General features: G+C 40.4%; 1 protein-coding gene across 3 annotated transcripts in view; it reads left to right on the forward strand.

Moving 5' to 3' along the window:
• CNTNAP5 (contactin associated protein family member 5) overlaps positions 1 to 27,146 on the forward strand; it is an 809,440-nt gene extending 782,294 nt beyond the window's left edge. The window contains exons 22-25 of one of the 3 annotated variants that reach the window (XM_078451401.2): positions 14,764 to 14,982; positions 17,097 to 17,168; positions 19,739 to 19,912; positions 24,237 to 27,146. In XM_078451401.2, the coding sequence (XP_078307527.1) occupies positions 14,764 to 14,982; positions 17,097 to 17,168; positions 19,739 to 19,912; positions 24,237 to 24,238 (467 nt within the window). In that variant the 3' untranslated portion in view covers positions 24,239 to 27,146. Of the gene's footprint in view, positions 1 to 14,763; positions 14,983 to 17,096; positions 17,169 to 19,738; positions 20,835 to 24,236 lie in introns of those variants that run through there. The other 2 variants (XM_078451402.2, XM_078451400.2) reach the window with 2 other exon arrangements.
• Positions 27,147 to 27,385: the final 239 nt, after the last annotated feature.

Here is a 27,385-nt window from a genome sequence, read left to right on the forward strand (position 1 = left end):
CAGTCTCCCTACTTTGTTCTGCCTGGAAGAGACTGTTAGCTGGAGACCCTCTACTTATGTTATGAGGAAGAAGACAAAGGTTTTAATCTATGGAGCGGGAAGTACAAATGTGTAAAAAAACAAAAAATTAAAATTCTGGTAATATCTGGAGCTAAAATACTAACCCTAGACTGGTTGACATCAGATTTCTTACTAACTGGGAATAAAATAAGCTATTTTTTGAGCTACTTTTTCTTTTTCTTTCTTCCTTCCTTGCTTCTTTCCTTCTTTCCTTTTCTTTCTTTCTTTCTTTCTTTCTTTCTTTCTTTCTTTCTTTCTTTCCTTCTTTCTTTCTTTCCTGATACATGCAGTTAAATACAAATAGCTGACACTGATAATTTGTGATTTGTATTCTGTGAGTCAGAAGGAGAAAGAGGAAAGGAAATGCCACTATTTTAGCCAAACCCAAAAGCTGTGGTAGAAGAACAATGATCTAAATTACCAAGAACTGATGACTGAGGGCTGGGAAGATCCCTAGTGGGTTCCTTGCCTTACAGAGAAGTCTGTGGATGAAATCTTTGTTCACATCTGGGTCATGACACCAGTTTGATCTCCATTATTTTGGAGGTCACCGCATGGTGAATTCTGTAGGTTGTGGAGTAGGGAACACATTCTGTAAACTGGCATGGACAGGAGACTGCCTGTAGGATGAGGCTTCTGTACTGGGGCCATTGCCCTACTGGTGGATGCTGCACTGTAATTGTGGTCTAACTGCTCTAAGAGTTAAGCAGACTCAACCTATAACCCATACTTTGTATACACTTTGCCCGCAATTAGTATTTACTGAATTAAATTTGTGGTATGGTTTGTAGCATGCTACAAAACACACTAGTTCTGGGATTCCTCATGTAATGAAATCTCAGAAATATGCTTCTTCTTTTCATGAAGTCTTTCATGAAGATTCATTTTATTTATTTATTTATTTATTTATTTATTTATTTATTTATTATTTTTATGTTTATTTGTTTTTGAGAGAGAGACAGAGCACGAGCAGGGGAGGGGCCAAGAGAGAGGGAGACACAGAATCCGAAGCAGGCTCCAGGCTCTGGGCTGTCAGCACAGAGCGTGATGGGGGCCTCGAACTCACAAACTGCAAGATCATGACCTAAGCTGAAGTTGGACGCTTACTGACTGAGCCACCCAGGCACCACAAGATTCATTAGAAGATACAAATATGCTTTTGGGGCACCTGGGTGGCTCAGTCGGTTAAGAGGTTGACTCTTGCTTTGGGCTCAGGTCATGATCTCATGGCTCATGGGAAGGAGCCCCACAATGCCTGGTACATGCCTGAAGCCCTAGGAGTGTTAGCGATTACAAGAGGAAGGCAACATCATGTGCCACATGGCATGTTCACTTTGGGCATATTGTTTAACTAGTTTTTAATCTCTGTTTCCCAAGCTTTAAAATGGTTGTAATAACACAAATGATATATGGTTGTCATAAGGCACTTAAAATAGCATTTGGTACTTATTAAGTAATCTTTTCATGATGAATATGATATGGGTAGCCCTCGCTTCACACAATATAGCAGAACAGTAAAAGTGACCACACATGGTCAAAAGTTCTTAATGATTCATGAGAAATTAAAAAAAATTTTTTTTAATGTGCATCTATTTTTGAGAGAGATAGACAGACAGACAGGCAGAGTGTGAGCTGGGGGAGAGGGAGACACAGAATAAAAAGCAGACTCCAGGCCCTAAGCTGTCAGCACAGAGCCGGACGCAGGGCTCGAACACACAAGCCTCAAGATCATGACCTGAGGTCAAGTCAGACGCCTAACCGACTGAGCCACCCAGGCTCCCTGAGAAAATTTTTGATAGTCCTATAAACTTTAATTTTTTTTTCACAGCATTAAAAGTGCTCATAGGGAAATAAAAAGAATAGTAAAACTAATATTTATTTAGTATACTGTAACTTAAAATATTAGAAGCATTGAGAATTAGTGTGTTTGCTTATGAAAAACAGCAGGAGTTGTTTTCACCATGCTTGCCTTCTTGTGCGGCAAAATAGGGAGGGAGTATCTTTTCTATGTCATGGTGACCTGTCCCTAAGTTTGGATCAGCTTCTAACATTTCATCCTTTATGCTTTCAATGTCATGAAATGTCTTGGAGAGTTCCTCTCATGTGAAAGTTTCCACTGGTCCCGCTGCCTCTGGGACATTGTCGTTCTTTTTGCCGTGAACCACTTCCTTATTTGTATCGATTTATATCACCTTCGCTAATCTCGTGTGGCTGTGTACCTAGACTCTGTCAAACAGTGTGTGTCCGCGTTTCTGTGGTCAGCTGGCTCTTTTTATAAATCTATTTGCATTGAACTTGACTTTCAGTGTGATTTCTTGTGTCTTTGCTGCACTTTCATCTTTGTTGAGCAGTTCCCTCTTTTGGTCATCTATTTTTTTGTCAAATGATACATGGGCTTATTGAGAGATGATGAAGCAACATGGCCCTGTGCTTTGCTGTCTGTGTGGGGACTGAGTAGTAGGTGGCCCCATGACAAATCACCTGTAGACTTTGAAAGAAATGATGGGACTGATCATGAATTATGATGAGGCTCTGTTAGTTACATGTCTGTTTGTGGACTGAAGAGCTGGCAGGAGAGTTTGTACTTTATGCAATTATTCCCAATTAATACACTGGGGCCACTGAAACTTGAACCGTGTTGCTTGGGGACTGGTATTATTTAAATTGTGGTAACTGAAATTCATGCCTATCGGAGCCTTACAAAGTGGAGACTTTGCAATTACCAGCTTTATTGAATAGAAATATTTAAATGAGAAAATTACCACTGTTATATAGCCACTAAAATATTAATAGGTAGGCCTGTTTTAAAAGTAGAAACGTAGAAGCACTTTAACATTCACAAAGAAATGTTCCTATGTGTGTTGCTTTCCTGTCGCTGCTGTAAGAAATTATCACGAACTTGGTGGCTTACAGCAAAGTAAGTTTGTCATATAGTTCGAAAGGTTAAGAGTGTTAAATAAGCCTTATGAGGCTGAAATTGAGCAGAGCTGTGTTTCTCTTGGGGGCTGAAGGGAAGAATCTGTTTCCTTTCCTTTTCCTTCTAGTGGCCACTGGCATTCTGTGACTTATAGCACTCGCCTCAAATTGTTGGAACTTCCTGCTTCTCTTATCACATCCCCTGCTGCTGCCCTTGACCTTCTTGTATCACTCTTATATGGACCTTTGTGATTACATTGGGTTTACCTGGATAACCAAAGATAATCTTTGCATCTCAAGACCTTATCTTAACCATATCAGGAAGCCCCTTTTCCACATAAAATGACCTATTCATGGTTCCAGAGATTAGAAGATGGATATCTTTGGGAGACTATTATTTTTTGCACCACCATTTGTCTTAAAAAGTGAACTTCAAAGCATACAGCATGATCAGCTCAATTTTTCCTGTCAGGAAAGTGAGGCCTAAAGAAACGGAGTGTGTTCTTCATGGTTAACATGTCACAAATGTTGTTTTAATGAATCCTATTTATTGAATATAAAATTCATCAATCACATATCGGGGGATAATCTAGAGATACAGTGATGAATATGTCCTCCCTCTCTCCCCCAGGTCATGAGAGCAGCATAGATGGTGTTGTTAGTTTCCCAAAAATTTCAGGTGCCAGGCCCTTGGGCTGTGCTGATCCAGTCACTCCTATGGACACACGGCCACAGGACACAGAGTTTAAGCCTGTTCTGGACCCTGTCTCTAAGGTGCTCTCTTCCCAACCCCAAACCCAGGCCTTGCCCTAGTAGACCTGAAAATGTCCCCTCCTTCTGGAGGTTTTCTGTAGCCCCACCATACCTCAATATATCTATAGTCTACTAACTGTCTAAAATTACAAAATAAACCATTTAGTACACTAAGCAAGCTATGCTGCAGGGCTTAGCTCTTAAGCTCTGGTATGTGTGTTCAAAAGACTAGTATGATGCCTGAGAGGAAAAATGTAATTGAAGAGCTAGATATTCATGCTACAGATACTTTGAATCCCTATAAATTTATTTTCCTCATTGCAGAGAAACTATAATTCCATACTACTCTGTCTTTTCCAACTCTTAAAGCTAATGTGTGCCATTTGTCTATATGATGCTTTACCACTTAATCTGATAGATGCTCAATAATTAGTATCCCCTACTGTTATTATGCGACAGCATTTCAAAGGTCGTCCTGAGTGACATATAATAGCGTCTAGTGTTATGAGGTGTCTGTTACAGGTTAGCACCAGAATAGAAGATAATTGGCACAAAAAGAAAGAAAGAAAGAAAGAAAGAAAGAAAGAAAGAAAGAAAGAAAGAAAGAAAGAAAGAAAGAAAAAAAAGGCAGCAACAAATATCATCATCACCAATGGGGCAACTTTGCCTATGGCTGATCTCTATTCAATCCCTAAAGAATAGCTCTGTTTTTCCTTATTTAGAGCAGCCAAATTTAGGTCATTCAACCTAGACATCAATATCTTTATAAAAGGTGAATATATAGCACATCAAAAATAACTGCCTTTTAAATTGAATGTGTGTGTGGAGGGGGTAGGATTTTTAAAAGGTAAAACTTTTGTTTACTGAAATGACTTTGTTCTTTAATGTTATTTAAATGGCTTCTTATAGGGGCACCTGGCTGGCTCAGTCTATAGAGCATGCAACTCTTGATCTTGGAGTTGTGAGTTCAAGCCCCACTTTGGGCATAGAGATTACTTAATAAATGGTTGCATATGAATATATGTATATGTATATATGTGTGTGTATGTGCAAATATATATGTATTATATTATACATTATGGTTTCGTATGTGTGTGTGTGTGTGTGTGTGTGTGTGTGTGTGTATGTTGTGTGTATAGATATAGACAGATACAACTTGGCTTCCAGAGATTGGTTTGTATGTATGCAACTAACAGTATTGGTTGCCTACCCACCACTCACTGACTTCTTTCCCACTTCCTAAAAAAAATTCCAGTTTTATTCAAGCTTTCATGTTCCCTCACGACATCACGTGCTCCTGGAAGTTTTCCTCCATTTGCAACCCCAGAGGATGCCTCCTAACTGATCTGAAGCTGTGGTTTTCAAAGTTCGGTCCAGGGGTCACTGGGAGTGGGGTTTGGGGGATCCTGGGACCATTTCAGGGAATCCACAACATTGAAACAATCCTCATTTTTGTACTAGATATTACTGTTTTTGTTATATTCCTTTACACATGTAGAAAGGTGTTTTTCAGGGGCTACAAGATGTGTGATGACACCTCCACTCAGACAGCAAGGAGAATGTGTGCTGTGAGTTCTTGTTTTAAAGTTTCCTCAGCTTTCATTTTGAATACAGTGGATATGGATGGATATAAGACGGATAGAGATATCCAAAAATCTCCTCAGAATTTTTAAGAGTGGAAATGGGTCTTGAGACCAAAAACAAGTCTTAAGAACTTATGGTCCAAGCAAATGACTACAGTCCATTTTCATTGCCAGAAATTTGAGTAGGCATAAACACATGACACAATCTGGCCAATTAGAGGAATTCTGCAGGGTAGCTGAGTAGCTGATGTGTTTCTGAGAAAGGATTCTTCATTCTTAAAAAGAAAAACAGCAAGAGGCAGCCTTTTCTTCCTTCCTTTCTCCCTTCCTTCCTTCCCTCCCTCCCTCTTCCTTTCTCTTTTTCTTTCTTTTCTTTCTTTCTTTCTTTCTTTCTTTCTTTCTTTCTTTCTGTCTTTCTTCTTCTGGATGTTGTTGGATCTGGATATGTCTGATGACCTTGGAGCTCAGCCACTTTGCTCCAGCTAGAAGTTGAGACAGCAACAGAGGGGGGGGGCTTACCTTGCCTCTAAACACCTTGTTATTTGACATAATTACTCCCTGCGCCATTTAAATCTATAAACAACAAAAAAAGAAATAGCCATCAAAGCACTGAAGTTGCTCAGGATGGCTTTTACTTTTCTGGACGCTTGTAACTCCACAATTAGCATTTCCATATCAGAGTAGAATATATTTCTATAGGTTATTTTGGGACCCTGTTAAAAGACTTTCTGTTAGGACAGGCAGGACCGCAGTTTTGCTTATTTCCTTTAACAGAATAAACAATATAGATATAAATTAATACACATAAGTTTGGTTCTGACCCCACATCAAATAATCAGTACCCGAGGAGGAATTATTTTTGTTTCTTTGAATCCCAAAGAATGGATTTATACATCAGCTTATCCCAGTCTTAAAGTCAGAAAAGTGAGTTTTCTAAGAAAAACCAGCAGAATTGGCATTGGGGGTATGATGTCTAGAATTTTTAAATTTGGTTATGTTGCTGAGGTTTTACGGAAGTCACCCTTCTATATCCATAGCGGTGCCTTTGCATAATGCACATAACTAAACAAATCAATTTAGAAATGAAGAATATAGTTCAGCTACTAATTCAGTTCAAATAATAAATTTTTATTTTATTATTTTTTTAATGTTGATTTACTTTGAGAGAGAGACAGAGCATGAGCAGGGGAGGGCAGAGAGAGAGGGAGACACAGAATTTGAAGCAGGCTCTGGGCTCTGAGCTGTCTGCACAGAGCTGACACGGGGCTGACACGGGCTGACATGGGGCTTGAATTCACAAACCGCAAGATCATGACCTGAGCCAAAGTCAGATGCTCAACTACTGAACCACCCAGGTACCCCAAATAATAAATTTTTAAATGGTAAAACTTTGGGGGTGCCTGGGTGGCTGACTTTGGCTCAGGTCATGATCTGACTGTTCGTGGGTTCGAGCCCTGCGTTGGGCTCTGTGCTGACGGCTTCCAGCCTGGAGCCTGCTTCAGATTCTGTGTCTTCCTCTCTCTCTGTTCCTCCCCTGCTCATTCTCTGTCTCTGTCAAATATAAATAAACGTCAGTTTTTTTTAAATGATACAACTTTTGTTTATTGAACTGGCCTTGTTATATTTTAGTCTTTTTGTATCATTAGCATATGTTTTTATGTATGTATGTATGTATTTTTATTTAAAGAGTCATGGGAGATCTTTATGGGACAAACCCTTTGCAATGCAGACTCACTCAATCACCCAAAATATTCATTTAATGATTTCTATGTCAAATACTATATCAGAAAATAGGTAGTTAATAGTAAGCAAGTAAGTACTGTTTCTTCATAAAACTGGGTCTGGAGTGGTGCATAAAAGGTAAACCAATAATCACACATGCATAAACACACCCATACAATTGCAAAGTTTGAGAAATGAGTTAGAAGGGAAGTCATCTGGTTTTAGTGCTGGGGAATTAGAGAGGGAGAAGAGGGCATGTGTTCCTTGGTAAGGTGTCTAAGGAAGTGTCCACTGATGAAAGGACTTTCCGGCTGAGACAAGAAAAGGAGGCTGTCATGCAGTATTTGGGACATGCTTCCTCGGCCACGTGAAAAGCAAATTCACAGGCCCTGCCTCTTAAAGCCTGCGGGGTCATTATGAACAGGACAGACCCTGTGACGTACAGCAGCCAATCTTACACGGCCATTCTGACTCCATACAAATAGTAGTACATTTATAAAGCTCCAGGTAACAATGTGCTGAAATAATAGGGGCAATTCCATGTGCACTCCTGGCAGAGATGTACGGAATGTAAATGAACTTGGCCTGCCTCATCAAAGAGAGTTCCACATAACGTGTCCTGAGTGTGAATGTAAAAGGCAAGAAACTATATGCTGATCAATGGCCAGAGTGATGCAGTTTGAAATGTATGTAAATATCGATGATTAGGCTGCATTACTGCTCATAGTAGGAAACACACATTTTTTTTTCATTCATTAATGCCTTTTAGTGTTTACTAAACACGCACTCTATGTGTTGGGCACCGTGTCTGGGTCTGGTTAATGAGGGTGGAAATCTGTAAAAGACAGGTCTCCTGAAAGTAAGAAGCTTCCGATATTGTTGGGGGACAGACTTATAAACATGATCATGAAATAAATAAATGTCATAGAAGGTAAGCAAAATACCTGTCCCTGGCTCCTCCCTATCTTTCTAACTATCTTTTGCTTTATTTTAAGGCAGAGTTGACTTGAGTTTTCTGTGTTTTAAATGTGATGGACTTTTTCATTGTAGGCCTTATATAGGCTTTGTGTCTGTAACACTCTGCCTACCCACTCATGTGTCGTTATTGTCTATTCACCACTTAAGCTTTGATTTAAATACATTTATTCTAAGCTATCTTTCCTAAATCAGTGTTTCTCAAAGAGTAGTGCGTGAACCCTCCCTATCACAAGTGTCTAAGAATGTACTTTAAAAATGAAAATTCTTGGGTACCTCCACACCAGACCGACCTACGGAATGATTAGAGATCTAGAAAAAAGGCATTTTCGTGCATTTCACTGGAAATTCTTTTGCACCTTCAGTTTGCTCACCACTGTCCTAGATTGTGTCCAGGATCTTTTCTGTGCCCCCATAGCCACAATGATCTGCCCCTACCATTAAGTCTTATGGCCTGAAACCATAGGTTGTCTGATAACTTAATCCTCCAAAATGACTGAAAACTGAGAGATAAGGAAATGTCTGCTTACTAGCAGTTGTGAAATCCACGGTCTCACACAGAGCATGGTTGCCAGAGGTGGCCCATAAATAGATGAATGTTTTACAGTAATGAAGCAGATGTTACCCGGTAGTTAAGGGACAGAAAGGCCTTCTAGGCAGAGTGTATGCCTGTTCAGGCAAGACAAAGCGGTTCAGGTTGTGTGCAGCACAGATGGGGCTGGGTGGGTGGGTGTAAGTTAGCTCATGAATGGCTGTAAGGGGGGGTTTCTCTTCATGTTATCAACAGTCAATACCTACAGGTGTTATGTATGATGAAGTAGGGGGCAAAACAGGAGGATAAGGTCCAAGAGACCTAGGTCTGAGGCCATGGACTGTTTAATTTTCTTAGGACTTGTCCTTGATCTTATGTCTTAGTTTGCATAACTGGTAATTGAATAGAACTATTTCCCCCTTTCTCAGTTCACAAGGATGAATATTTACACAGAATATACAAAGGAACATGCCATGGAAAACATAAAAGCATTAAGTAAATGTCAAGTTTTTTTTTTTGTTTGTTTTTGTTTTTGTTTTTAAATACAGTTTAACATTCCACTTTAAGGATTAAAAGCTTTATCTGAGGGATACAGTTCTCGGCCTTGGAATAGTCACGGTAGTTAAATTTTCAGGCTACTTCTCTCTTGCCTGAAAGCCACAAAGGACTCTGGAGGCAAAAACTTTTCACTTGTATACTGTTCATACCTTCCATTAACATCAGCTTCCTTTATTTATATTTTATATTGGTACAACATTTTACTCTTCTAAGCCCAGGTTAGATGGGTCTGCATGGCTTGTACTTTGACACTTTAGGATTCAAAAGTCATAATGGCTTTTGACATATAGCAAATGTCATGTTACATCCTAGAGCCATGTCTATTTTTAGCAAATGGCTGATCTTTTCTTCTCCTCCTCCTCCTCCTTCTTCTTCTTTTTCTTCTTCTTCTTCTTCTTCTTCTTCTTCTTCTTCTTCTTCTTCTTCTTCTTCTTTTAATATCCAGAATAAACTTCCTACATAAAATTAGCCTGGATTGGCTCAACCATGATCTTAGTGTCAAACAATTTTGACCATGTGAAGTATTGTGCTTTCTGTGGCTAGAAGAAGCCACTTGCTTTAATAGAGGGACTAACTTTGATTTGAAGAGATGAGTGTTTCTAAATTACTGTAGAAAGTCCAGTTTAAAAATGCTTGAAGAAGTTAGTCTATAATAACTTAACCAATCAAGTCATTCAGAGTTTTGGTACAACATGCATTCAGTTTGTCTGTGTGAAGTGGAAATTTAATGCAAAGACTTTACAGCAAACAAATCAACATTTACATCTTCATTCTCTCATAAAAAATGCAGTTTATTTGAGCATGCTTAGGGCCATTGAATCTAGGCAAAGGAGTCTGGAATGGATGAGTAGTAGGAAGAATAAAGATAATAATTAATAATAGCATTAATAACAATAACAATAAATGCATTTAAGGGCACTGAACTAAGAATCAGAATTTTTATATTTAATCCAGCACAATCCACGTGCCGAGTACTCCTTGTCACTGTTTTACAGTGGACAGAATTAAAACTCAGAGATAAGAAACACAAGTCATATGTGCAAGTGCACAATCCACCAACAGGCACATCTCATTTCCAATCTGTGCTTTATTTCAACACACCATGCTGCTTCTACCTCAGTATTTGAGGGCAGTGGGGATAAACTGTAATGAGAATCAGAAACCATATTTCAATGATGTTCGAAGCGTACTGAGAGGGAGAAACTAAGTCAGTTTCAAACAAGACGTTCTGTAGGTTTTTTTCTTTGTAAAATACCTGCGGTTCCTTCAGGTGGTGGTATGTAGTATAAGGAGACACCATGTCATTCTCCTTGAGTGGATGGCACTCTTTAGTGGGAGCAGAAAATTGTGAAAAGAGTGAGAAAGAGACCAGCAGCATTCTTCACTGGTGGGGCCTTTGTATTCTTGTTCTGTCATTTCGGAGGAGCCACATTCATGGTTGAGTTCGTCTTCTGTTTTTCATTCTGTAGCCCACACATGCTCTAGTTCCTTATGATTCTAATGCAACTGTAACCTAAAAATAATAAAATGAATTATGAAACGCATTATGTATTTAATATAACACACAGTTCAGCAAATTCTAACGAGCAAATTCAATCAAAACAACTTGTGTTCTCCTTAGTTTTTGCAACTTATTTCTTCTTAATAATGTAAAAAAATGTCTTTTTCTACCCAGGATATGTTTGGGGAGTTTTGGGGGAGGCAGCATAGCTTAGGTAAAGAATTTGGCATTTCAAATGGAAATCCAAAGCACAATACACCTCGTACCATTCAGAATGTCAAAAATTTAAAAAGGCAAGTAGCAAGAATTGGCGAGGATGTGGCGAAAGGGGACCCTCACGAACTGTTGGTGGGAATGTAATTTGGTGCAACCAATGTAGAAAACAGTTAAGGAGGTTCCTCAAAAAATTAAAAAAATAAAACTACCGTATGATCCAGTAATTGCCCTGCTGAGTATTTACCCAAAGAAAACAAAAATGCTAATTCAAAAGATATATGCACCCCAGTGTTTATTGCAACATTATTTACAATAACCAAGATATGGAAGCAACCCAGATGTCCATGGACAGTTGAATGGATAAAGAAGATGTGGTGTATACAATAGAATATTACTCAACCGTAAAAAGAATCAGATCTTGCCGTTTCCAACAAGGTGGATGGACTTAGAGGGTATTATGCTAAGCGAAATAAGTCAGAGAAAGACAACATGTGACTTTACTTACATATGGAATCTAAAAAACACAAAACTAATGAAAAGACAAAAAAAATCAGACTCATAAATACAGAAAACAAATTGGTAGTTGCCAGAGAGGAGGGGGTGGGGGGATGGATGAAATAGGTGAAGGGCATCAAGAGGTACAAAATCCCATTTGTCAAATAGTCATGGGGAATAACAGGGAATAGCATAGGGAATGCAGTCAATTATATGGAAATAGCATATGGTGACAGATGGTTCCTACACTTATGGTGAGTATTTTGTAATGTGTGTAATTGTCATCCCTATGTCATATACCTGAAATTATTATACTATTGTACGTCAACTAAATTTCAGCTACAAATAAAAGGAAATGACAACACAGGAAGTTGGTACTGTTGTCTCCATTTTCTGGTTGGAGAAACTAAATCTCAGAAAGGTTAACTTACCCAAAGATCTGCAGAAAGTGGTGGGGATGGAACTCAAAACAGCAGGGGGAGGTTAACTGAATGGGAAGAGTTAAAAAAATATATAGTTTGGCATTTCAAGTTATAACCTCAACTTTGGTGGGGCCTCAACTTTGCCACACAATCGTTTTTATCTCTTTTAACTTTTCGGTGTGTCAGTTTCTTCACCTGTAAATTTTGGAAGAGAGTAACAAATATCTGGAAGAAACTTTGAGGGGAAAAGAAATAATACTTTACAAAGAATTATTGCATAGTTACATAATAGGTACTTAATACATGGTGAATATCGAGTCCTTGTGGCTTTTGAGGTTTTTTTTGTTTTTGTTTTTGTTTTTCTTTGGGTTGTTTGTTTGTTTTAGCAAATGATTTTTCCTTACTGCATATTACTTAACAAGGTTATAAGAAGGAAAAATAATCCTAACTTTTTTTTTTCTGTCTCCATATATGTAAAGATATGAGAAATCGTTATATCAGGCCTCACACTGGGAGTATTTTCTCCTATAAGGGATTCTTGTCCCTTTCATTTATTTTCATAAGCATCCCCAGGTTTCCATCTTTATTATCCATCTAGAATAAATGCACTTTCCTCGACATAAGACTTTGTCCAAAACATCTCTTCCTAAGGAGAGAATGTCATTTTCTGGCATTATCCCCAATCTCTCCACGTGCTGATTCTTGTACCTGGAGCATGTATTCCTAGCAGTCACTATAGTGATGTCCTCTAAAGACCTTGGGCCTGATATAAGCTTCTTTCTAACTGGGTTCTGGAAATGAGATCTGGCACTTTTGACTTAGACCCTTAAGACATAGTGACATTGACATGTCACTTTCAGCTGCTTTGAAATCCTACAAGGCAGAAACTTCATGCCAGTTTATGCTTTTCTGCTCTTGTCTTCTGCCTCTTTTGCTAAATGTTCTGATCTCTAATTGAACCCCTTGATAACTTCCACTCAGTAGTGAAAGTGCATTTGGAATTGTAGCTGCGTAGATCGCATTCTACTGACATTTGGGCAGGAGCAACTGGTCTTCATTAGAGAAAGCTTTTTGGCCTGGGAGACTATTAAATAACAATGTTTAAAAAGTCTCTTCTGAGACAAAGTCTTTTAAAGCCCGTATTATTAAGAAATAAACATACGTATGATCCTTTAATGAGTAACAAATACATACAGCTACTATAGGATGTTTTTTAGAATCTATAGGTTATTTATTGGAATCTTTGGAAATCAGCAGTTTCCTCCCCTGCCCCAATGTTCTGTTACATTCACAGAAGCGTCACTTCACATCGCTATTGAATTTTCATTATCATTGCCTGGACAATTCTCATGAAATCTCCGACATGCAGGGGTAAAAGAATGGCCCATGGAGATATCCAAACCCTAATCCTCAGAACCTGTGAATGTGTTAGGTTAAGTGGCAAAGAGGAAGTAAGGTTGCAAATGCAATTAATGTTGCTAATCACCTAGCTTAAAACAGGGAGATTATTCTGGAGCATTTGGGTGAGCCCACTGCAATCACAGGGGTCCTTAAAGTGAAAGAAGAAGGCAATAGAAGCGAATTAGAAGCAGATGTAGCTGTGGAGGAAAGACGTGCACCATACCTGGCTTTGAAGATGGGGGGAAGGACAATAATCTAAGGACTGGGTATCTCAGAGGGGATAGGAAAAGATGACAGATTACCCCCCTAGGACCTCTGTAAGAACTGCAGCCTTGCAGGCACCTTGATTTTAGCCTGGCAAGATCCATGTCAGACTTTTACAGAATTATAAGACAACAAATTGGTGTTATGTTAGGTTGTTTAATTTCAACTGTCTAGGTTTGTGGTAATTTGTTTTAGTGGCTACATAAAATTAATATGCATGGTTTCTTTCCTTTTTTTGGTAAGAAGGGAGGGACGATAGACTGGTGATGTGTACATGGGTGTCGAAGGCGGAGAATATAAGGGCAAAACTGGAAAAGGTATTGTTAAGGGATATTAATTTCTCTTTTTCTTCCATATTCTCATCACATCTCTTTCTGCATGCTGCCCAAAAAATTCTCACCTGGAGATACATGGAGGCACTCTTTGACCATACATGGATTTCAAATAAATTTAATCTCCAATGGGTACAGAGGGAAGCACCTGCCCTCTTCCAGAAAATAAACCGAGTATCATAATAAAATAATGATTTGAATCATCTAGGTAGGATTAAACTATTGCACCTTAAATAGAAGAAACAGCTCATGTGTATTGTAGTTGTATGTAATTGTATCATAGCAATTTGTTTAAATGATCTTAGCTAGAAGAGAGAAAGTGGCTGAGTAATCTTACTACAAATCTTGAAGAGAATAAGGCATTTGATCTTGCTGTGAATCAATGATTGCCTCTTCACCTTTCACAAAGAGTCAAAGATACTTTGGAAGACTGCTGTCAGAAAATCCGTGCTCCCCAATCAGTACCATGAACAGAACTAAGCAGGTGAAAATCTCGAATCTGGTCAGTTTATACAGACCGCTTAAAACACTGAACATGAGAAACTTCTGGAAGTGCCACTTTGACTTCTATTCCCTCTACCTCTTTTCATTTTTTTTCCCTTGTGACACTTTTGAGTGTGATGTTGTAATGAGCATTGTAGTGTGCTTGAACTAATCCCTGGCATCCATAGATTAATGGTGATGGGGATAATGAAATAAATTTTATAAAACATTTAGAGTGTAGAACAGATTTATTAAGTCTTTGTCACAGTGCATAAAATACACAAATGAGACTTTGGAAGTTTGAAATGTTATCTCAAAGCAAAGATAGCCCTAACAGTTTCCTATGAGAGGTGGTTGATATATCGATGATAATCATGGGGATAAGGTTTGGGAAGAGGAGACAAAGAAAGACCTGGAATGGTTTCCCTTAATACAAAGAATTACAAGGCAATTTCTGGAATTTCAGACATTATTTAAAGAGGTTATGAGGCATAGTTTGAAAAAGAGAACACACACACACACACACACCAGCTTGTTTCCCATCTTGCAGAGCATCTTGGATTGGATTCTGAAGTCGCCAAAGCAAACATCATGGGTTTTGTCGGATGCCTGTCTTCAGTCCAATACAACCAGGTAGCACCCCTGAAGGCAGCCCTGCGTCATGCCACCATCGCACCTGTGACTGTCCAAGGGACCCTGACAGAATCCAGCTGTGGCTCTGTGGTGGATGTGGATGTGAATGCAGTGACCACAGTGGACTCTTCATCAGGTACAGTGCAACTGCCCTCCTTTGATAGTGCTACTTTTTTTTTAAAAGAATGAAAAATATTTTTAATATTTATTTATTTTTGACAGAGAGAGAGAGAGAGAGAGAGAGAGAGAGAGAAACGGAGAGACAGAGCACAAGTGGGGGAGGGTCAGAGAGACAGAAAACGAAGCAGGCTCCAGAGTCTGAACTGTCAGCACAGAGCCCAATGCGGGGCTTGAACCCATGAACCGTGAGATCACGACCTGAGCCAAAGTCGGGCACTCAAGAGACTGAGCCACCCAGGCACCCCCTGATAGTACTACTTTTGATATCTTCAAGAATTTTCTAGGTTAAAGGGTAGTATTACTCAAGTCCTTATTTTATATGATCACAGGTAGTTAAGAATTATGACTGATTTCTCATGGTTGAACTTTATATATATTGAATATAATCCCACTTTTAATATGATGAGTAGTTAGAACTACATGCATATTTGTGCATATACGTGTGTATATATATATATATACACACACACACACACTATGTATATATACACATATGTATATATACACACTGTGTGTGTGTGTGTGTGTGTGTATATATATATATATATATATATATATATATATATATATATACTACAGTTTAAATGACTACCACCCACCACTCTGAGGATTAAAGAGTTTAGGGTCAGAGAGGCAGATTTGTTGTTGAACTAATATAATTCATGTGATATAATCAGCCTTCCTTAACAATAGGAAAGTCCCACAGCAGTATCACCCATATATCTTCTCTCACTTTACCACTCCCTAAAACACCTCTTCTGTCTTTCCTTAGTCACCATCATCGTGGGGAACTTAAAGCATCCCTGGGATTTGTTTTAATATAATCAAGTGTGGTAATCAGTTGCCAAATTAGTTATTAATTATGAACAAAGAAAGCGGGTTGAGTTTTGCTGTTGCCCACTCGTCACCAAGCTTGGTGTCTTCCTGGCAGCAGTGAGGCATAACGGAAAGAAGCACAATGTGATAGGTGACTAGCCTTGATTTGAATTCTGAGTCTGCCATGGATGAACTATAGAACTCCAAACAAGTTACTAAATGACTATGATCTAATCTCCTTATCTGTGAAACGGGAAAAATAATACTCATGTTGTAGGTATTTCCTAAGGATGCAGTGATAATGATGACAGCTGTTATAGGTCTGAAAATGTCACATGCACCATATGCATACATATCGGTACCATTATCCCCTTTTAATACATTTGCAGATTTGTTATTTAAAAAATGTTTTCTGGGGGTGCCTGGGTAGCTCAGTCGGTTGAATGTCCAACTCTTATTTTCAGCTCAGGTCATGACCTCACAGTTTGTGAAATCGAACCCCACATCAGGCTGTGCTGACAGCATGGAACCTGATTGGGATTCTCTATCTCCCTCTCTCAGCCCCTCCCCCACTCATTCATTCTCTCTCTCAAAATAAATAACATTTTTAAAAATTGCTTGCTTTCCAGCTCAATGTCACCAGGCCAACAAGTGGCAGAGTAAGATTCAAACCCAGATCTACGTGCCTTCAAACTTGATTGATGTTCGTTTTTCTTTTACTATATATGTAAACATACATATAGTGAAATCCCCCTCCCCGACAGTGAGGGTTCCGTGGGGGTGTTAATCCTCCAGCACCCTTGTCTTTTCTGTCAATGGGCCCAGAATCCTTAGGCAGCTAAAGAAATCTCTGAAGCAGACAGAATATGCATGCTTGAAGTAAGAGGCCATTGTCATGAATAGCGATGGTCCAGCAAAGCAGAGAGGGACATCAAGGTTAATCTGGGAGGTAAACTGTAGGCAAACGCAGATATGGGTGGGTTCCACCATCTTCTGTTTTAGCCCCTACAGCTGACATAAAAGCCAATAGTCATGGAGCTATGGGATGGAAGTTGTGTACCTCGGATGCTTTTTTGTGTGTATGTTTGTTTGGGTTCCTAAAAAAAACCCAAAAAACTGCAAGCTTTTGGGAGCTCTCAACTGTTTGAGAGCACTTGGTCTAACCCACAGATGTGTCTTCTCAAGTCCGTATTGTTGACTGCCTTCCAGGACTCTGAGTGAGGAATGAAGTGCCATGTGTTTTACTCCTTGCAGATCCCTTTGGGAAGACAGATGAGCGGGAACCGCTCACCAATGCAGTTCGAAGTGACTCAGCCGTCATTGGAGGTAAATCATTCCTTGTTGCTGAAAGCAGAGAGGACATAAATGATTCTGTGCTTGGGAGAGATTTATTTGATTCCTTCCTTAATTATGGCCATCTAGCATCCAGAGCCCCGCATGATCTGTGAGACTGGGAGGGAGCCTTTTCAAGAATAGTCATGGGTGCTGTTTGATCAAAGGCGCCCTCTTCCCCCAGCATCTACAGTCCCATGGATGCATCCTGCTCCCGATCCATCAGGCAGCCGACTACTGAGTCAACAGCTGGGACATTTACTTAGTGACAGGCAGTGTGCACCCTGTTCATCTCATGCAGTTGTCAGTTTTCCTAAAGCACAAACACAGCACACCAATAAAACATATGGGAAGAAGCCATGTTGGGGCAGACAGATGGGTGAAAGCCCCAGACCTGTCAGCTTTCTCCAGCAAGTGATTTGGGTTGGATCTAATGAGCAGGGTGAAGCCCACAGGACTGGAGTTTCAAATCCAGCAGCACATATGGTTACAGATACAGATCTTGTCTACTCTGCTGTGAGCTTCCCTCTCCCTCCCCCCTCCCCAGCCTTTCCATTTTCTTCCTGCCTGTTGGTCTCACCCCTTTTTATCCTGCCTCAGCCTGGCTGCTTCCTCCGGTGGCTTGTTTCTTTCCGCCTTGGCCTTGCAACACAGAACGATCCCCAAACCTTGTTTAATTTTAGACACTTGTGAGAGACTAAATTCGTTGTCATCCAGGAGCCATAGCCCTAGCCGGTGCCCCCATCGCTGCCTTCTGGCAGGCCAGATGAACTGATCCACACCAGATGGAGTTCTGTTAAAAGTCGGCACTATCCATTCATTTAACTTCTATTTAATGAGCCTCAGCTATGGGTCAAGCCCTGTGCTAAGTATAGGGATACGTGGATGCTTCCCTCAAAGAACTCACAGCCTGGTGTGAGAGGGGACTGGTAAGCAGAAAACAAGGGACTAGTGAGTAGTGTTTTGAGGGAGGATGTATAAATGGCTGTGGAAGCACAGAGGTGCCCCATTACAATATGACTGTGAGGAACGGACACTGTGACCTTTCCTCTTTAAGGAAGTTCTTAAAATGTCTGACCTGAGTTTCTGCTTCAGGGAAGAGAGTCCAATTTGATTTTTGTTTGGCATCAAGGAAGAATGTATTGTCTGTTTCTCTTCCAACAATTTCTCATTTGACATGTGGAGAAGAGACTTTTGTGACTGCTGACATTTCCCACCCAGTTATATGCTTCCATGAGTCTCTAAGAGCAGGAAAGGCATCCTAGCCCCTTGGGAAAATCCCTCTAACAGTCTGTGTAAAAGAAGTAGAAACTAGTTCTGTATTTCATCTCATAAAGCTGCAGCCCGTTCTTGGGAGTCCCTCACTGCCACCCAGTTTATTCATAGGTTTGTTAACTTACGTGGCTTTACTCCGCCTGATTCTAAAATAGTCAGGGAAAATGCTGTTTAAGGGTTTAGGAATATATTTTTTTTAAAGTAAGCAATCTTAGTGATGGCCCCAGCTCTGATACAAATCGGTAGAAGATGTGCACTCAATATTTTTAACTCTCAAATATCCATGCTTATGTAAATCACAGTGTGCGATGTCCAAAACTAATGTTCTAAAATAAACACATTTTGTCACTCTCCATTCTACTCAGAAAGAGAAACAAAACAGCAGAATACACACTTTCTTGGGAATAAGCTTATATGTGAATGTCATACATACTTCTCAAATATTTGAATGTTGGAAAAACTTACATTCATGTATAGATGCATTCTCCCGTTTAAAAGTCACCAGATTCTACATTTTCACCCTCTTTTTGCTGACTTTGCTCTTTGCATCCCGAGAGGCTTCCTGGCAAAGGGTAGGGACGAGACCTTCGAGTCAGCGAGGGCAACTTGCCGAGTAGATGCAGTAAAATCACATGCAGTGAGAGCAGGCGGGAACCTGACGTAACTGGAAGAGGTCTGCCATTTCAGCTGACTCGGCGTCTCCGGAAAACAGAACATACCATCTCTGCACCGGCCCATGCCTAGCAGAGCACGGAGCAGTGGAGGAGTGCCCTGTATGTTTGGGAAGCGTCCCATTACATAGCAAATCATTTTTAGCAAAGCAAACATACACCCTAAAGGAATTTACATCAGGAGAGGGTGTATTGAGGTGTGTGATGCTTTGGGATGGTTCTCTAGGGTGCTGAAGTAGTTCTAAAATATTTCGTTGCAAGGGGACAAAGAAATTACAAGCGATTACAAATGGCACATGTGCTAATTGAAAGATTCTGTTGCATCTTTAGGCCTAAATCAGGTCTTGAAGAAATAACTAAGAAATCCTTGGCCAGGATGAGTCCATATTTATATGATGGCATTCTCTGATTTAGAATGGCTTTCTTTCTGGCTTCTTAGAAACTGAAGACTGAAGGCATTTCAGCTGGTCTTCATTTCTGGGCAAGAATCTGTTGTTCCTTGTTGGGTTAGTTTTGTTTCGTTCTACTGAGTGCCTTGCCTGCCTCGACTGAATCATCTCTTCCGAGTAGATGGTCCATGATGATTTCCTTCTCTCTTTCTTTCCTCTTTCTCAACAGGAGTGATAGCAGTGGTGATATTCATCATCTTCTCTATCATCGGCATCATGACCCGCTTCCTTTACCAGCATAAGCAGTCACACCGCACTAACCAGATGAAGGAGAAGGAATACCCAGAAAATTTGGACAGCTCCTTTAGAAATGACATTGACTTGCAAAACACAGTGAGCGAGTGTAAGCGGGAATATTTCATCTGAGAAACTGCAGGGTCACCTAATATTCTTTGGGTTGTTGTTAAATTTTTTCTCCTTTCTCCTATCTTTTCATTTTGGTCATCCTCCTTTTCTCATTTGTTTGCCAATTATGTTTGGCACACCCCTGTATCAACCACAGCATCTATCCTCTTGACCCAGCCCAGAAGACCAGGCAGCTATGGCCACTGCCTTCCTTTCCGACAGAGTTATGGTGGTGATAGTGACCACTCAACAGACTGACTTTACTCTAGACAAAGAAGAGACACATGGGTGTACATGTGCATATTTAGTTCTATACTTCCAGTTTCTAAGTAAGATGCACTCTTTAGTTTCGCAGCTGTCCAGTCTTGCATTAAATCTCAGGCTTATGTTGAACCTGAGCTCTGTGACTTAGGCATATGACAGTCACCCTTGACATCCTCCCCCATCTCAAGTTCACTCCTACCAAGGAACTCAGGGTAGAGAAAGAAGATGCTAAAAGCCTGGTTTGCTTCAGTGGCACTTTCAAAGGATTAAGAGAGGTTTGTTTTGTGTTGCTTTTCCTTACCACAGGACATCCATTGCCCTAACCCATCACCCTTTTTCACTTTGACTCTTCTCCCCTGAGTATTTCAAATATAAAATTCCTTATAGTAGTGAGCCATTCCTTTGCTCCTTTCATGCCACTCTCTCCTGGGGCCGACACTTTAGAACTGCACACAATAGCATAAACCTAGGGGAAGCATGGAAAATAGTATCTTGAAACTAGGAGGTAAAAAGGAAAGCTGCTAGGAAGTAGATGTTCTATAACTTCAAAAATGCCTCTTCCAATTTTGTAAGAAATGTTAGCTAGGTTATTCCTGGGATTATTATACTAAGGTATATATATATATATATATTTATATATATTTATATATATATATATATATAAATATATATATATATATATATATTTATATATATTTATATATATATATATAAATATATATATAAGTTGCTGCAACATAAAGAAATTCAAATAAAGGTCTAAAATAGTACCTGGTTCCATGAAGAGCTTTAAAAATAAAAATTAAAACAAAAAATTTTAAAAAAACCAAAACTGCACGAAAGAAGAGAAATATCAAGCAGGATTCTTCCCTTCTATCTACTCACCAACGATCTAGTGACTAAAGTGAATGAATGCAGGTGTCATGTTTTCTAGCAGACACAATGACCCACCTCTGTCCATAGAGACATTCTCTGGGAGGTTCAGGGCGTACTGACTGGGGCATTATGGTTTCCCTGTTGAACCCTCACTGCTTAGTTTGAGAGGCCCTCTTAGGTTCTACAGTGAATCACATTTTAAAGTCATCTATATTCCATGTATATAAAGGCCCCCACACACATCTTTTTGCAGGCATAGACTCTCACATGAGGTGATGTGAAGTTTCAGGGTATCTGTCCCTCCCGAAAACAAAGCATCGAAGAAACATAGTTATTCCTTCAAGAAGGCATCCCTAGCTCATCCACGAGGTGGTAGTAAGAATCCTAATGATTTTACTATGGCGATGGGTCTCACTCTGCCTCTGGGCCATCTTGGAGAAAAAGAGAAGGGGAAAACAATATAAAGTCTCCGGTATGCTGAAAATACCAATATAATGATCCACAAATGTGGAAAGTCCTTGCTGATTCTCTTTACGAGACAGATTCGGTTTGGGAAACAATTACCACGTTGCAGTTTGCCAGCCTCAACAGTGAGCAGACATTCCATTTTCTTCGTAGTGTGTCTATCTCCCCTGGCGTGGCCAGGCTCACGATGAAGAACTCATTAGCTCCGTCTCATCTCAAATCCGTTTCAGGCTTTCCTTTCAGGGTCTGAGCACGTGGGCAAGGATCAGCTTGTAATCATATTTATCAACTTGAAGATGTTGTTCTAAATATACATTCTCTTCTTAAAACTATCTGCAGATTCTTAATCACATCATCATGATATCATTTTGCTAGTAAATGTATTTAAAGGATTCCAACGCTGGCATCTTTGTCTTTTTGTTTGTTTGTTTTTTGTTGTTGTTTTTTTTTTCTTCTAGCATTTTTAATAAGATGAATGAATCATCAATAAGAGGAAAGATCTTTAAATATTATTTTCTCCTGCCCCTTCCACCCCTGTTTCCAATGTTCACTTTTGAATTGTTGATTTCCATAAAAAAGGCTGTATAAATCAGCCTCTTGCTGATTTGGACTACGGGGACACAGTCCTTTCTCCCCTCAAATAAAAGTCACCACGAAGCACAGTAGGTTTAGCCTGAAGAGTCTCCAATAATGAAATGGAAAAGCAAAGGAAGGTGTGAGGAATAAAACTGGAACCCCTCATTATTCAAGTCTCTGAGAAGCAAGGACTATATTTTGCTGGCATAGCGCTGACAGAAGAAACGGAGAACTAGCAAAGGCCAACTCCGAGTATTTGCTTTCCTCATCCACTTACAAACGCTTGTAGGTAGTTCTATAGGGTGAAGATTCCGTGAAGCTCTCTTCTTGCCCCTCCCACACTGCAGAATCCACCAGCATGCCTCCCCACATATGTAGACTGTCTATACGTACGCGCTCCGTATCACAGGCCGAGAAACCAATGCCAAGACCGTGCAATCAGCACATCACTCTTGTAAGTAAAGTCTCAGGGCTAAACCAGAATTATTTTTACAGGGTTGGATTGTTTCGTAACCCCAGAGAACACTGACTTTCACTAGATGTATATGGAAACAAGCAAGCAGCTCCCTCCAAAGCAAAACACAATTTTCACTTAGAAATAAGTGCTAACTCTGCCTGTCTTTCCTCAGTGGTACCAAACCCAGGTAGTTTTGTGCAACTGTTGAATCTGTTGCGTGAGTGTTCTGACCTTTGAGCGATTATAATCTAAAACAAATCGTCATTGAAAGCACTCTGCCCCCTCCTTAACCCCTGTTTTCTGCTTCGGTAGTCAGGTTTCCTGACTGCATGCTCTGAGAGCTGGACCACCATAATCCCCCACTGTAACCCTCGGTCCTTGATAGCTGTGGATTACAAAAATATTTCATGGAATGTGGTCGCTTTATAGCACAACCGAAAGCACCCGTGCAATTTCACATTCTAAGGGGGATACTTAATTGATATAATTTCTACCAAGCAAACCTATTTACATAAGCAACAGTATGTATGCTTACCCTAAAAAATACTTCACACCCACTGCAACATTCGCTGGGTGTATAGGTTAGACTGCCGTGGTCTCTATGAGAATTCACCTAGAGAATTAGACATTTGTCGCTTCTCTGGATAAGGGTTTATGGATAACTTAGCCTCTTCTGTTCAGTCTCAGCTGCATATGGGAGATTTATTTTAAGGATCCGGGACTGATTTTTTCAAACAGTTTCTGTTCCCTCTTGTAATCACAGACATGGCACTAAACCTGACTTCTACCTTTTGTTAGCTCCATGACCATTGCAGGGTAACAGGAGCAGGATCAGAACAAAAGAAATAGATTGTTCCCTTTCCTTATTCATCATGAAGTACATACTGAATGCCCAGTACCCCAAGGGTTGAACTAGACATTGGCTGCACAAATATAAATTATACCTTGTTCTTGCCCTTAGAGGAGCTCCAAGTCTATCAGGGCAAGAACAAGGTATAATTGTTGTAAAAGGGCTAGGCAGAGAGTGTTATAGAATACAGAGCAGAGGTCCTGCATGATTATTTTTGCAAAGCCTTGGCTAGGGACTGAAGCAGATAATTTTCTGGAAAATGTTCATAATTTTTCTTGTATATTCCACTTTCAATATGCCGCCGTGTTTCTCTTCCTCGAACCAAATATCTGTCTATGCAGATATATTTCTGTAGAGGGAAATGGACTAACTCTTTAGGAACGGCAAGAAAAGATGGTCCTTGTCTCTAAAGTACTTTGGGGAAGGCCTGATTCTTTCCATTCTTGCTTCTTTTCTGGTTGAGGGATTCTGAAGCCCCTTCCCATCAGTCAGACCTAAGCGATGGATTGGGGGCCCTCTGTGGGGGAGGGACAGCGACCTCCACTTCCACTCCCCTCCTCCTCTCATATCAATTCCTTCAAGGCCATGTGGTTATAACCATTTGCTCTTCCAAATGCCCCTTAACGTGTCTGCTGTCCTCTTGCCCCTCCTAAAACCCTTCTTTGTCCCCACGAACCATTTGACTCTACTTAGAAAGGTCTCTGAGAATGAGATGAAGTAGCTTCGAGTAAATAACTGACTAAAAATTGTTGTCCATCTAAGTGAGGTCTCACTTCTGTGCCCCGGGTGAGTTTTTCTCCAATCCTGAAAGTCACACCTGTCTCTTCTCTGCAGGAAGCTCATTCACTTAGAGGAGCCGCACCGGGAGGCTACGAACAGAGTGTCTCCTCCAAGATATTCAGGGAAATAGGAATCAGGCTGTTGAAATCTTTCTTACAAAAAGCCTTGACAGTTTGTCCACCAACTTGCCCTGGCTTCCTTTGAATTCCCCCACAGCTGCAATCCATCAAGTCCACATTGCAACCCCGGCCTGCCAAGAGGAATTTGAGACAGTGTGTAGCTCTCCTCTTCATTTTTCCTTAGCCTAAAGGCTTTGACATAGGCTCCTGTTGTCCTACGGGTCACAAGCGGACCAAAGGAATAAAGAGGTTTCCTTGTTCCCCAAGATGCAAAAATGGTTCATGGGAAAAGGCGAAAGCAAACCCCAAACTTTCAGAAAACATGGAGGCTGACTGGGTGCTACTTCATGTCTGTCATGCAGTTGGAAAATGTTTTCTTTAAAAGACACGCAGTGTAATTGAATTACTTCCACACACTGTTCTTGGTTCTTTTCTCCGCCCTTCCTCCCACGCTCCCACCCCCACTGTTGTTGAGCCCATCCAGTTTGCAGATTTGGGTCCCTGGTGTGCATCGTTGCTTCCACAAATCCCAAACAGTTAAACCTCTTAAAGGGGGAAAAAGCAGCGTAAGCAGACACATACACAAAGATTTTGTAAATAGGGCTGATAGTCAGACTTTCTCCAGGACATCCTACATACACGGCTCTTCAGTAGGGATAGACACATCTCCTCTTGAGTTGGCGGTTGTTTGAAACCTTCGTATAAGGTTTTGATACTGAACTCTTGCTATTTTTGAGTGATTTTCTCTTATTTTGCACTATAGAGCTCTGAGAAAGAACAGAAAAGCACATTTTAGTTTTTTTAGTGAAATATTGTACTTTGTCGGCTAGTTGTCTGTCTTTTGTAATGTTTATAGACTACAAAGTGGCTGAGTAGATGTGAGCAAGGATGAAGGCAAAGCTTGGTGTGGGTGTTTCCACCACACCTGCTGAGAACACGTTGAGGAGGAAAGGAGGATCTGCGGCAACAGTCGGTGGCCATCTCAGGTGTGGAGGGTCATTGCTCCCACCATGGAGCAGGGGCAGCAACTCTTCCCTCTTTCTTGGCTCCTAAATCAGGAGTCCCTTCAGTGCATTTGGATCACTGTCTTACACATTAGGGAAAGAGGCAATATCATGGGCTTCACATGACGAAGCCCTTACCAACCTTGGCATGACATTTTTTTACACTTCTCAGCCCTACTCCAACCACGTCTCCCTCCTGTCCCCAATATTTTTATTTCAACAAGATTTTCATTGTGTGCTATCACCACAGTGACCCAACCTGCCCAGGTTGAACACCCAGATACAATTTTAAGGACAAGAAGGTGTCAAAACAACTCTTCGAATCCACTATCCCAAATCAAAAGCCCCATGGGTGGGATGCTTGAGGTCCTGAAATCAGTCTAGTGGTCCTTCTTTCCCCTTCATTGGTCCTGCCATCCATGTGGCATGCCACATTATAAGATGATGTGATACTGTCCATCCCCAACAACAGATACTGCCAGGGACCCACCATCTAACACTATTTAGGAACACTGGTTTTCTCAATCCTGACCACTGATGCAGAATACCAGAACAAAATTAAGAGAGCAGTCCTAAGCCATGACCAAAGGTGAATCTAATTGTTTTAACAATTAAATGTTGGTCTTATTTTCATTCACATCATGTTCTTCCATGCCTCAGATGCCAGCGGTAGCCTCAGAGGACATGAAAAAGGTGCTGGGCATTCAAGAGGAACATTGTATTACCCTGTAGATTCTTTGGAAGGCCCATAAGTAGAAACTTTCAGTGAAAATTTAAGGGATAATACTTAACAGGCTTCTGCCTAGTCATACTTTTCCATTATAGTCAACCCCATCCCCAAGGCTTTACATGAAATATTAACATAGTCTCTTCTATCTGAATGGCAGTGTCAACCTGTGTAACCTTGCCCTGCCTTAAATACTCATGCAAAAAATACCAAACCTTGCTTTAAAGCAGCATAGTTATAGTGTGAGAGGGTCTTATTTAGTGAGGTCCAACACGAAGACTTTTCTCCTTCTGAAGCTGGTAGTTAACATGCCTCCTGATACCATGTGCTGTCTTAAGCTGTCCCTTCCTTCAGTCAACTGGAAGAGGCAAAAGGGGTGCAGGGTTGTCACTGGGAATAGAAGGACAGGCTGAGGGGGAACCAGGAGTCTGCCTCCAGGATTTGATAGCGAAAGAGTCAGCAAACTTTTTCTGTAAAGGGCTGGATGGTTTAATTTAGGCTCTGCAAGCCAGACAGTCTGAAAGTTGCAAATACTCCCTTCTCCTGCTGTGGCAGGAAGTGGGCCATACACAGACAAAGAGGCATGGCTGTGTTCCAATAAAACTTTATTCACAGAACAGGCCACATGTCAGATTTGGCCCATGGACTGCAGCTTGCTGATCTCTATGATAGCCCATTGCCATGTCCATTTCAGATGGGAAATCTCTCTCTGGCACGCAGTGGTCCTCCTTTTTGAAGAATGAGAAAGAGTGGGGGGATTATTTTTAACAAGTAAATAATAAAATGCAAAATAACTTCTCCCCCCCAAAAAAACTATATGTAGACTTTCTATTATGGCAAAAGCACAAAACAGGTCACCTCTCTTTGTAGATCTGCCAGAGTCTTGCTTTTTCCTTTGGATCTTCTCATTTTTGTTCCCAAAACAGAATCTCAAGTGATGTTGCCTCGTTCCAAGTCAGTTTTGTAGACCACGTAACATGTCTTAATAATACACTGTATGGGGAAAAATAAAACGTTAGCCTTAGATTTCTTTGTTTTCTATGGTTACTGTTGTACAGAAGAAAGACTTAAACTGTAAATAATGTATATTTAATAAAGAGAGAATTTTGTATGATTTTGTGTGGAAGCCAAATGTGTCTTGCTGTGTTTTCTTGGGTTAATGAAGAGTCTAACAATTAATCCCTTAGCTCTCATTCTCATCCCTTAGACCATTAACTCCAAGACAACATGACCTGTGGTGTTGCTGGAGAAACATGAAACTCCCACTCCCTGGGTTTATTGATTTCAGCGGGCCTGAACGTGCTGTCATGGGCTGTCTCGTCACTAGGCTGAATTATACTCGCCTGCTTGCCT

This window comes from Panthera onca, chromosome C1, assembly GCF_046562875.1.
Source record: "Panthera onca isolate mPanOnc1 chromosome C1, mPanOnc1 haplotype 2, whole genome shotgun sequence".
NCBI lineage: Eukaryota > Metazoa > Chordata > Mammalia > Carnivora > Felidae > Panthera > Panthera onca.